The following is a 13,196-nucleotide window of genomic DNA, read 5'->3' on the forward strand; positions in this document are numbered from 1 at the left end:
CATGAACTTTGGGTCATGACCGAAAGAACGAGATCACGGATACAAGCAGCTGAAATGAGCTTCCTCCGTAGGGTGGCCGGGCACTCCCTTAGCCCTTAGAGATAGGGTGAGGAGCTCGGCCATCCGGGAGGGGCTCGGAGTAGAGCCGCTGCTCCTCCACATCGAGAGGAGCCAGTTGAGGTGGCTCGGGCATCTATACCGGATGCCTCCTGGACGCCTTCCTCGGGAGGTGTTCCAGGCACGTCCCACCGGGAGGAGGCCCAGGGGACGGCCCAGGACACGCTGGAGGGACTATGTCTCTCGGCTGGCCTGGGAACGCCTTGGGCTCCCCCTGGAGGAACTGGAGGAGGTGTCCGGAGAGAGGGACGTCTGGGCGTCTCTGCTGAGTCTGCTGCCCCCGCGACCCGGTCCTGGATAAGCGGAAGACGACGAACGAACGAACGAACAATAAAAGACTTGCAGCCATAATGAGCCTCAGCACTGTTTTCCTAGTGGCTTGATAACAATCAATAGGCAGGAAGCTGAGGTGGTGAATACGAAATGTATTACTGTTAACAAAATAATAATAAAAAAAGTTTCTCATATTTCAATTTGTTTTTTTTTTTCTTTAAAAATCCAATTTAATGAGTTGTGAACATTCCCACAAAATTACATGCCCATGTCCATTATCCATTAGTCCTTGAGGCCTATTCCAACTTTGTTTCATTCCATATATTCAGAGTTTCATTCCATGTATCCCGGATTCTTTCAATCTATTACTTGACTACTTATTGAAGACTAGATGCCTTACTGTGTTCTGGACCATCTGCAGTCAATTCAGAGGATTTATTTGAAAAAATGTCCCAGTATATCTAAATTCACCCCGTTTATGGCATTTTAAGGACAAAAATATCTTTAACATTGGGACATTGGTTACATTCAGGAGACCTGAGTATGTTGATTTACAGCATAAAATCCCACAATTTTAAAGTAAAATCATATAAAACATGTCAATCTGCCTTAAATTTGCTTAAACTATAAGTTGCATTTGAATGTTGAACCACAAACTACATCTTTGCTCATCAGTCCTTATGAATAAAGACGTATGCAAATATTCCTGTCTGTGCTTTTATTACTTGTCTTGTAAGGAACTAAATCTGCTCACGGAATCCTTTTGGTGTATGCTGTGGCGCTTAACTATAAATATTTGATTAAAGTTAACGTAAGGGTAAGATACATGATATAAGGTTTATGGTTAGTGTAAATTTTTTTATTAAACGATGCGTTTTATATTATAAAACTAGCTTTTTTTTTCTCAAGCTTGTGGTTAAACATTTTTTTATTGATCAATAATGTCAGCACAGCACAAATAAGGTGAGAACAACCTGCATTTTGGTAACAAAAACAGTTTATGAATAAGAAAGCACGCATATTTATACATGGGAGCACATCGTGAAACACAAAAAAAAATGCTTAACCTTGGAGTAGAAAATATGTTTTACCAAAAGTAGAAGACAAAGATGCTCCTTACAAATCTAAACCCGCTGTAAGTTGTGAAAGAATGTCACAGCAGAGATTTTCTTTGTCATCCTGGCATCTAGAAAGCTCCAGTCTGTTATGTAAACGAGCTAAATTTCCATATAATTCCCTAAGACAGTAGTTAAAGTTGAAAATTTAATTCTGTTGCAAAATAAAATATAAAACATAATGAAAACCACACTGGCACAGAATACAAATTCACTTTTGATCCTGCCTTAAATGAGTTTAGACCAAAAGGTCAGCTGCAGAGGTTTGGCTGTTCAGCAGGAAGAAGGCTAAAGCAGCCTGGGAACTACACAACTTTCCACTCACATTTACACATTTTTAATAACTTTGGAGCAATATTCATTCTGCAGTAAAACCAAAGACCTTGACCATGCATGTTGTTTTCCTTCTAACTCGTTGCAGAAAAATATTAAAGTGATCTTTGGGTTTAATAAAATAAGCTGTTTGGGTTGGCTTTTAATTCACTTTAAGGAGTTTTTGAAACAAACAACAAAAGTGAGAGTTTGTTCCTTTATAAAAAACACAATGACCTTTTTCTTTTAGCATCACTAGTTCATTGCAGCACATTTGTGGATCAAAGTACAAAATGAGTTTTTGCTTCTTTGTCAAAGATAAAAAATACATGGCATGACTTCATGGTTCTACAAATATTGTCATAATAAGACTGAAGTCAGAACAGTTATGAAACTCCCACTCCCTTTGTCATTGTAAGCAGGCTCTTGCTGACATCTGCAAAGGTAAGTGTTCCCAAACTTTTCACATTACAGGCACTGTCGTCATTATATCATCATTTGCATTTTCACCTGGAGTCCAGGTAGTTGAGTAGAAGAGCAGGTGGAGATGTGAATGTGAGTAATTCAAGTTGAATTTGTCTCAGATGAACGTAGAGGTTAGTAGGTGACTGGCCCAATGAGATATTGAAGATTGTATTGTGATTCACATCTCTGTGTCAGCCACTGGGGTCTGGTTGGCAGAGTGTCCGTTAGTGGTTGGAGTGGAGTTCGTCCCATTTTCAGGTGGAGACTCTCCATTGGCACTAGGTTTGTCAGCTGGCTCCTGATGCAGTGGGGCCACAGATACCAGGGTGTTGGCCTGGTTCTCCTCATCCACCTGGAAAGATTCAGCCTAAGGAAAGAACAAAGCTGCGGGTTTAGAATGGAGCTTATGTTGGATTGGCAGAGATTTAGCCTAAGCCACAGGCAAATTTACTAGCAAAGTATGTATGGAAAGTGCATTATGCATTTCTTTAAGAGGTTCATGAGATTCTGCTTTTGAGTGTTCTCAGTAAGACGTTGGTGTTGATTTTCCGGTTTGAAACATTCTACTTGGTAAAACTGTAGAGTGTATTATTCATAGGTAAAAGTCTGTTAAAGTGTTTGCTTTATGAGCATTGGTGTCTGAGTTATGCCACGCCTTATTCAAAAGTTAGGCCACAAATTTGGTTGGATCACCATAAACAATCTCACAGGTGTGCCTCCAAATGTAAATGCATAAAAAGATGATGTCATCTAATTTCACATAAACTTGTTAGGAATAACCTTCATTAATATGCTCATAGCTGTTTTTCCCATTTATACTATAGTGAAATAAAATATAAGTTCTAATGTTTCCCTTTTGTTACAGTAGGATAAGAATGCTCATAAACATACAGTACAAGGATAAATGGCCCAAGGTTTGTCATAAATGTCCTGAGCCTGGGGCACTGGGGTTGATAGTGGAGCAGCCGGTATAACTGGGTTGATTAGAAACCTACAGCACACTTAGATTAAGGATGGACACCCGCTACTACACAATCTAACAGATAGACACCACAATGGTGACACATAGTCTACTGATAATCACTGAGGGAGGGAACATCCATTGCATTGGAGTGCCATATATAAAACTATATGTGACCTTCTATCGAGGCTCTTCATCATCCTCTAACAGACTGCGACGGTCCGAGACGGGAGCCTCAGCGCTGATCTCTGTAATCATTCCTCTGCCTTAATTTAGATTAAATGAGCTAAAAGTTAGGAACAGTTTGAGAGTCGTTCCTTTAAGAGTCAAAGTTAGATAGAGTGTGTGATCACTTCTGGGGTTCAAGTACCGGAGGAGCTCCGAGGTGTCTGACTGCCAACAGGGTGCGGTAGCTCGGACAAATTGGTGTTCCCGCCTGCGGCCCGGAGGCGAAAACCACTTTTGGATAGCCATGGAAGGACCACACATCACAGCAGCGGCCGCAACAGGTAAGGAGATTCCTATTAAAAATCTCCAGTGTTTTTCCTGTAAAAACACTCTGGCTGTGTTGTTAGTTCTGAGTGAGCTGTTTTTGTAATTCTTGGAGACAGAGAAATGGTTCAGAATAATTGTTGCGAACGCATTAAACCGTAAGGCGTGTAGGTAAGCGGTGCGATTTTAACGGTGTCAGCCCGGGAAGAAAGGTACAATCTTCTAAAAGATAGCTAAAATTTAGGGGTGTAGGTTTTGAGTTCCTTTATTGTATGCAAGGGAAGATCGGTTTCCCTTGCACACAATATAAAAGCCACCTCCCTGAATGAAGCACGCTAATACTCGGGTTAGAGGTTTGTCAGGTCCTGACCATCCCATAAGGAGGGTCAAAAGATACTACCGAAGGGAAGTGTATGGGTTTAAACGGCCTCCCTGATCTTCTTAAAAGATCTCAAACCCGCCCACTTCTTTGAAAGTAAACACGCAGGGATATAGATGCGCATACCCGGGTAAGGTTGTTGGGTCCTGACTATTCCATAAGAATGGTCAAAAAATACTGCCGGGGGGAATTATATGAGTTTAAAAGGCCCCTCTAACCTTGTCAAAGTAAAAGGTTTAAAAGCTGCCTGCTCCTTTTTATTATTTTGAGTAAACAGCTGTATAAATATAAAAGAGTAACATCAAACGGCCAGTATGAATGTGTGTCAGTCGGAAGTGAGCAGACGGAAGTGACGGGGGACATGCTAAGCTAACAGGCTAAGCTAACAGACCCTAGCTCACGAATAAACTGCTGTGATAAGCTTTGGTGTCTGAGAGATAACAAAATAAGCTCTCATGTGGACAAGGAAACGGTGCTGTACCGCCTGGTTGGCCAGAGTGTGTGAACGTGTATGTGAAGTGAGAGAATGACTAAGAGAATCACTAGAAAATGAGCTCCCTGCTTGTTCTCTTGGAGCAATGCTTGGAGACAGGGAGGAGAAATATATTAGCAAGTTTCAACCACATATACGCTTTAACAAGTTAAAACAACAGTTTGATGGAGCTTGTTTGGGTCCCGGAAATAATTGTCGACTCACCAGAAAAGGGTAAGAAATCATTTTAACCATTAAGTGACACAAAGTGGTTCCATTCTAAAATGCTGTATTTACAGGGTAAGCGACCTTCTCATGTCTTTTTTTGTGAAATGAATGTCTGTTTCATGCTATGTAAAAATGAGGGTATATGTGGCAGGATACATTTAATTGAAATTGTCTTCTGATATGAAACTAATAGGAATTTTGAGTTTTTAGGTGTGGAGAAGCAGTCCTGGCCATGGACCGCCTGCTTGAAAGGTAAAAACATTTTAAACTATCTGACGCTCTGATCCTCAGCAGTACCATAATAATATTAGGTCAGTTCTTTATGATAACACCAGAAAGGGACAACCTCTCCCCTCAAAACATGATTTTAATAGATGGCTTGACTTTTTCCAGTCAGGTTCAGAATGTTCAAATTAGACTCAAATTTAACACAAGATGAAATGCACCTTAACAGAATTACTGGACTGGACTGAAATGGAGAAAACTTGAGTTAACTGAAACAAACTTTAGTTACTTAAATATAAAGTGTAATTTATAGCTGACTGAAACTGTACAGTGTGTTTATAAAACTGGGCAAGACAAACTAAGAGTATAAGACATAACATGCCCTTCATTTCTGTGTTCCTCAATTTCATTAAGCCTTCTAAACAGTTACGTTTTTCCACAAGACTCAGTTACAGTTAAATGTAATTGAACCAGATTTTAAAAAATGGTATCTATGGTTCAGATTTAATACTTACATTCACAATTAAATGAACACAATACTCTGACCCTTTTTGATACCTACACTACACATAAAAAGAGACCAATCAAGGTATGGAAAGAAATTAAAATAAGCCCAAGAACTAATGAAATTAGCACTTTGCATTATTAGAATAATAACTAATAAAAACTAGTGACCCCACTCTTAAATATAATGAGGACATACTGCATTAGAAAATATAGATAGATCTAAATAAGGCTAGATTAGAATAGATTATTCAGAGCCGTTATAATCTTGCTGATGAATACCACAAAAATTGTTAGAAAACCAGATGATTACAAGAGAGCAGCTTTAGAATGGCCAAACAGAAAGATTTGCTGGGAAGATCCAATGTCCTTCGACCTGATTTTGACTTTATTTAAGCCTAACTATCATGACACCATACCAGTAGTGACAGGTCTTATTAACATCTTGGATGGCACATATTATGTATGGAAAGAAATAAAAGGTATAATTGGCAGCACTGACAACTGATTATTTCAAGGGTAACCCCTTGAGATGTACCATCTCATTTTTGAGAGGGTCCTTGCAGAACAGGAAGGTAAACAACAGTAATACGACGTTCTAAAGGACCCACAAACACACACTCTCACAACCACCAGCATAGCAACTGCATGGCACATAGACTTAACATCAAGACACAAAATAAGACAACACATACAGATGCAGAGTTCCTGTGCATATCTCTGTGAGGATTAAGTCCAGAATAAATGAATCTTTATTCTTACTGAAAGAAAGAAAAATATGTTTTAAAATAAAGTAAGTAAAGACAGCTTAGATCTATGAATAACAGTAAGTGAGCCAAAGTATTCAAGCTGATGAAGCTTTAAACTGAAATGCAAAATGTCAAAATTTTTCTTATTCTTGTTGTAAAACACAAAAAGATAACTTATCAGTATTTCTCGGGCCATATAGTGAATTAAATTGGATGAAGTATTTCTAAATATGGAGTATTTCAAAGTTTGAGTGGATGAAGATTAGTTTCTGTGGCATGGCCATAAATAACATCAGCGTGTTCTAGGATTGGCAGCACCAGTTGTGGAAAACTCTTTTACGAGCTGGAAGGGAAAAAACATTCTGCAGAACAATAATGTGACAATTTTAAGGCAACAGGCTTTCAAACAATATTAAATTTAGGATTTTAACTCGACCAGTTAGACTCAGATTTTATCTGACTCCAAAGGATGATTTGTCAAACACTTTACAACAATTAATGGCAGTGATTAAACTTGGAATACTTTCACTCATTTAAGACTTACAGCAGGAGGAAAAAGGCTGTTAACTTTGTATAACTTGAACAGAATAAATCTGCCATCGCCTTCTGACAAGATTAAAATTAATGTCATATATATTAAAACTTGGCTTTCACCAAAAGTGGTAGTTGCATTAAATGATAGAGTTGATTTAATTGATGGAATTAAAAACAATAAAATGCCAGGCGAATGATACATACCGATTTATGTCAAGTCAAATTTATTTATATTGCGCTTTCCAGCAACAAGGCACTCAGGACGCTGTGCATAAGGAGGGCCATTGCAGTGATGCTAAATCAAATAACAGAGGTAAGAATAGAAGGATGGATAGGAAAATGAAATGAAAGTTGGACTGAAAACTTAACTAATAATGTTTAGATGGCACAGCCATTATTTATGCATAAATAGGTTTATTGTGACAGGCAAAAGTAGAAATTAATTTTCAACTTTCACTACTTGATGCTGCAAAAAATGGTGACAAGAGGCCAAGTATCCATAGTTTTTGTGTCAGACCACCAGGTGCTATAAAGGTAGGCTATCCTTTCCTTTTTCTGGACCAAATGATTCTGTTTAATCTAATCTATTTGCTTTTTATCTTCTTTTACTCCTTAATAAGCTGGAACACAGCAAGACTGCAATGTCGTTTATTTTTGTCTTATTTGTATATAATAATAATGGAAATAACAATGTTCAAATATGATTATGTGTTGTGAAATGAAGATGGTGAAAGAATGAAAAATGCTGATTTCACAACCCAAGTTTTTGATTTTCTGTGTTAATTTGTTGTACTGGGATGACTGTATGATCAAACTGTTTATTTTCTGGCATTGTCTGCCATAATACTCATGATTCCTCTGGAAAGGTTGATGAAGAGTCGTCCCACTATATTGCCTGATGATGTGAGCGATAACCCTAAACATTTATTTTTCTCCTAGGTGAAGAAGGCCTGAAAAGGTGGCTGGGACCAGCTTGACAAATGGGTCCATTGACACATTATTACTTAGAACAGAGATCTCTGGAGTTCAGGAACAATAGGAATCCAAAGATTGTGTTTGAGGGTTGAAAACGTGTGGTTGAGAAGAGCATGACAGGTATGAATGATGTGGGCCGTATGAGTGAAAGGTTCATGAATCGAATGGTATGTTTTAGTTTCTGTGAGCTCATTTTTGATTTGGGTTTTGATTCATAGTTGTGTACGGACAACTAATGAACGTTTTGGAGCGCACCAAGTTTTGTTTTTCATTAGTTTTTCTCTAATGTCTGTGTTCCCTATATGTGTTCAGATGCTTGCAAGTTGAAACAATTTTCTGGGTTTTAGTTTCAGAAGGTGAAAACTTAAATGTCTTTTGAATTTTTTTGAGGTGAAATTGGATCTAAATTCTCTTTGGGATGGGAACAGAACCAAATAGAACCTGTCATTCTGCCATAGGGTTCTGGTTGAATAATTTGATGGTAAAAGATTTGGCCGCCCAAACTTCCTTAAGAGGGGAGGCTGAAGCCAGCATGTGTTGTGTGTCTTAAGTGTTTGTCTAAATTTCTGTTTTAATGTTTGTCTCAAATGTTTGTCTGACTAACCTTTAGACTTCAGAGAAAACAAAAGAAATAATAATCATAGGATGGAAAAATGGAAATGGACATATTGGGGAAAAAAGGACTGTTTATTGTGATCAAATGTTTAACAGGAATGAATAACTAAATAATTGTATGATTAAGGGTATACAGAATATGCAAATTACCTTTATCTAGTATTGGGGGTAGAGGTTACAGGGAAGGACCCTAAAGGTCTAATTTAGGTAGATATAATCAAATTATCAACGTGCTTGAAAAGTAGGTTGTCCAAAACACTGGACATCTTCATGGTAAATGATGTGAATACTTTGTTCTGGGGATGATTTCAAAATATTATTTTGGAAAATAACGGTTTGAACATATCTAACATTGGCTACTAGTTAACAGACAATAAAGTAGCAACTAACTGGGTTACAATATAAATATGATCTTTGGTTAAAGGTGAGAAGATGACTCTGTTATATTATCTACATATAAGATTCTCATGAAAACAGGTATTGGAGCATTTCCTGTTTCCCAACAACCCCTAAAGGAAACTGTTATTGATTTTATGGGTACTGACAACAGAGTAAAAGGATGTAGAGATGTGCTTCACACTTTCACCAGGTCGGCTGAGAGAGCTAATCACACAATCAAAGAAACGATTGGCTAAAGTAATACAAAAATGAAGTGTACTGAAGATTCGCTGCCCTTGGTAATGTTTTACATCAGATCATCACCCACTGAGCTCATGGGTTTAACTCCCCATGAGCTGCTGACAGGAAGAACCATACCCTGACCTTTCACCTCCTCTCTTCAGTCGGGTTGTGCACCCAGTCTGGATTCACAGAGAGAGCAACTGACATGTTAAAAGATTTTAATCTGCTGTGAAGTTTTTGTCTCATAACACACAGGAGACTCTAACCAAAGAACCAACAAGAGAAACAAATGGAACTCTGGATGAGGGCAAAACTAAAGTAAGCAGATCATATTGCAAGAAGGGAGAGACGTCCTCCGAAGGAAACCTCAGAGAAGAAACCCACCTGAGGAAGAACATATGAATAGGTTCGATTGGACATCTTTTGACTTAACATTTCAAATCCAGCTAACACATCAAAAATGTGCTTGTGAAACTAAATTAATTTATTCCAGAAACCATAACGTCAAAAGGTAAGATTAACTCATCTTTTTGCTTTCAACTAACAAAATACAATTATGTGGAATCTGTTATTATACATTTTTGAGTGGGCTGGGTTACTTCTACAGAGGGAACGTGATAAAGATTAAACAATAAAAATTCTATTTGTTGGGTTAAAGCTTGAAGGAGGATGTCCTGGTAAATTGAAAGGAGGTCACAAAATCAAAAATCACAGAGGGGAGAAGGATTTCTAAAGTAAAACTGTGTGAATAATGAAAAAAAAAAAAAAAAGTTTATTTCTGTGAATGTTGGAAATTGTGGAATAAATTGCATGAAGGGGTAAAGGAGTGTTCAACTATTTAATCAATTGAAATAACTTCATGAATAGAAATTATAACTTCCCATGTGCTTCTGAGTTATTTATTTATAGATGATATTGTTTACAACCTAGATTGTAAATTAACTTGATACAGAGCCTTGAACTTTTACTTGCTGCTGAACAGAACTGATTTATGGGGAATAATTGCTTTAATAATTAATAATAATTACTATTGACTGGACAGGAAAGATGTGCCCTGGTTACCCTCTCCATCCAGGACGCCCTAACACCGACTGGCCTACTTCGTCAGGGGGAACCTTTCAGAAAATGTGTTTTTGAATTTGATATGTCTGCTAGAATAAAAAATGCTTCCTGTTAGAACCAATTCTAATCTTTTAAATGACACCACGGGAAAACAGGAGAGACAGCTGAAGGCTGTGTAAACAGGATGTTGAAATTATTTCTTGTCATACTGGTATAGCTTTAGATATGATCCTAACAAAAGAAGAAGGTGTGTGTGGTGTTTTTGGAGAGGCTTGTTGTTCTTTTATTCCCAAAAATTACAGCACCTGATGGATCTCTAACGAAGGCCCTAAATGAATTGCAATCACTATCCATTGAATAAAAAATCGTACTCAGGAATCGATGAACAATTCACAAAAATGTTTGAGACGTGGTCTGGAAAATGGGGAAACCTACTGGTGAGTATATTCACTTCATTGACTGTTGTGGTGATCGCAGGTTGTGTATGCTGTTGTGCAACGTGTATTTGAGCTCTCATCCTCAGGTGTATTGATCGTGCGATTGCTTCCAGTGATATTAGAGGTTTGAGATTACCAGAATATCAAAGGGATGTGGTGCCAGAACACACTGATGTTGTCCACTGAATATGTAAGCACAAGTGATGATGTGGATCCCATGGAACCAAATCAAAGTGCTGGAGAAATTATGATACTGTGCTATGAGGAGGAGGACCAGACCACTGCAATAGATAATTGAACAGGGTTTATGATTTAGGGCCTACAATATACTGATACACATTGTGCTGCTCATTTCCACTGTGCTTCGAGCTTTTTATTATTTTTGTTGTTTTAAATTTTTCAACAGGGCATTATTTTCTATGTGCGATGTTTTAATCATTTAAATTTCAGACACACATCACAGGTCTGTTCTATGGGAAACAGAGGGGGTGCACACACTGAGGGATGCAGGCAGCAACCGGAGAAATGGCACTCGGTTTGGGGGGCTGGAGTTACGCAAGGGACAGAAGGAACTGCCTGCCATATTCTAGCTTAGGTCCATATGCCCCAAACACATTGATTGATGTGAGGTGGGTTTTTCCCACCTCAACAGGGGGATTGTTATGGATGTATGATTCTATGGCCTTTTCTAATTATCTGTTTGCTGCCTTAATTAAATATATCTGCCCTTGTTGCTTATCTGCCGCACCGCTCATTGCTACACACAACATAACTGTTGATATCACATAAGATGCAACACATAGTCAAAGATAAACTGATACAAGAGGATGACACCCTTTAGGCTGTCATCCTTAGGGGCATGACTACAACCATGGGCTTCATGGACTCAGGGGGTCCGGGAGTGCCAACCGCCTGTCAGATGCAAATAGTTAAGGGGTCGGGCCCCTCAAATCAAGGATGTAAGAAAGAGGGGGCCGTGATCAGGCTCACTGGATCGACAGAGGATAGATAACCCATAAGTGAAAAGGGGGGCCGCCGTCTGACCCGATATCCTTTACAGTGATATCTGTGACTTAAGGAATAATGTTGATATTAAAGGAATCAGAATATTTGATTTAATGGTATGAATGATGTACAGATAATCAGATAAGTTAATGACAGATTGATTAAATGAAATTAGTTAAGCACATGTCGTGAATGAAAGTATTAATAGGACTTCGCAGGTTATTTTTAGTTATGTGTTCACCTCTCCATAGGTTGATTTTTAGGTTAAGTAACAAATTGAGGTTGCTTTAAAGTAAAACGTTTTCTAATTGTGTTAAACTGGTACATTGTTTTTGATAATGATGAAATATGTTTGACCAAAGGATGCTTATGGATGTCGCTCAGGGGCCAGAGAAGATGGATCAACACAATCAACACTTAGGGTCTACATTAACTGATTCACATGATGTTAGACAGAATTTTCTGCTGTGCTTCAGGCTGTTGTCCTTTCTCTCTCTTTTCTCTAAATCATACACATACAGGTTTGATGGGGTTAGACTTGTCTCCACTAGGTGTATCAACAGTTGCTTAGATGCAACCAGGGGTCTACCGGAGAGATGGCGTTCCTCCTTGGGGGGGGGGAGGAACCACGTGACAGCTGGAAGGAGATTCCCTGGTCATATATAGGTTTATCACACACATACAGGGTTGAATGATTGTTTCAGGGGGTCGGTACCCAGTTGCAGCTAGTCCACTACCCAGTGCCTAGGGGGTTAACTGATCTAAATTAGTGAGGTGCCTTTAAATGACACCTCATCAGGGGGGTTGTTAGGAATAACCTTCATTAATATGCTCATAGCTGTTTTTCCCATTTATACTATAGTGAAATAAAATATAAGTTCTAATGTTTCCCTTTTGTTACAATAGAATAAGAATGCTCATAAACATACAGTACAAGGATAAATGGCCCAAGGGTTGTCATGAATGTCCTGAGGCTGGGGCACTGGGGTTGATAGTGGAGCAGCCGGTATAACTGGGTTGATTAGAAACCTACAGCACACTTAGATTAAGGATGGACACCCGCTACTACACAATCTAACAGATAGACACCACAATGGTGACACATAGTCTACAGATAATCACTGAGGGAGTGCACATCCATTGCATTGGAGTGCCAGATATAAAACTATATGTGACCTTCTATCGAGGCTCTTCGTCATCCTCTAACAGACTGCGACGGTCCGAGACGGGAGCCTCAGTGCTGATCACTGTAATCATTCTTCTGCCTTAATTTAGATAAAAGGAGCTAAAAGTTGGAAACGGTTTGAGAGTCGTTCCTTTAAGAGTCAAAGTTAGATAGAGTGTGTGATCACTTCTGGGGTTGAAGTACTGGAGGAGCTCCGAGGCATAAAACTGCCAACAGGGTGTGGTAGCTCGGACAAACTAAAAGCACGTGCAGCTCTCTGGCAAGAAGATTCAACATCTTAAAGGAGTTAACGCTGCTTTGCGTCACATAGAAGTCAAGCATGTCCTCCCATTAGTCATGAATTTAATGAATCACTTTAGAAAAATTTAATCCATGTGTTGTTTACTTTTTCTTTGCTTTAGATAAACCATTTCTTGATGTTAACTATATTATTTGGCATTTTGCTAATGGTATGGATTCAGGTTGTAAC

The 13,196-nt window shown here is 38.7% G+C and overlaps 1 protein-coding gene across 2 annotated transcripts in view; it reads right to left on the reverse strand.

Moving 5' to 3' along the window:
* Positions 1–1,300: 1,300 nt before the first annotated feature.
* The window catches only part of si:ch211-286o17.1 (hematopoietic progenitor cell antigen CD34), a 32,435-nt gene continuing 20,539 nt past the window's right edge, over positions 1,301–13,196 (reverse strand). For both annotated transcript variants that reach the window (XM_047346461.1, XM_047346460.1), the window contains exon 8: positions 1,301–2,649. In XM_047346461.1, coding sequence (XP_047202417.1) covers positions 2,461–2,649 — 189 coding nt within the window. In that variant the 3' untranslated portion in view covers positions 1,301–2,460. The remainder of the gene's footprint in view (positions 2,650–13,196) is intronic.

The sequence above is a fragment of the Girardinichthys multiradiatus genome, chromosome 20 (assembly GCF_021462225.1).
Source record: "Girardinichthys multiradiatus isolate DD_20200921_A chromosome 20, DD_fGirMul_XY1, whole genome shotgun sequence".
Classification (NCBI taxonomy): Eukaryota; Metazoa; Chordata; class Actinopteri; order Cyprinodontiformes; family Goodeidae; genus Girardinichthys; species Girardinichthys multiradiatus.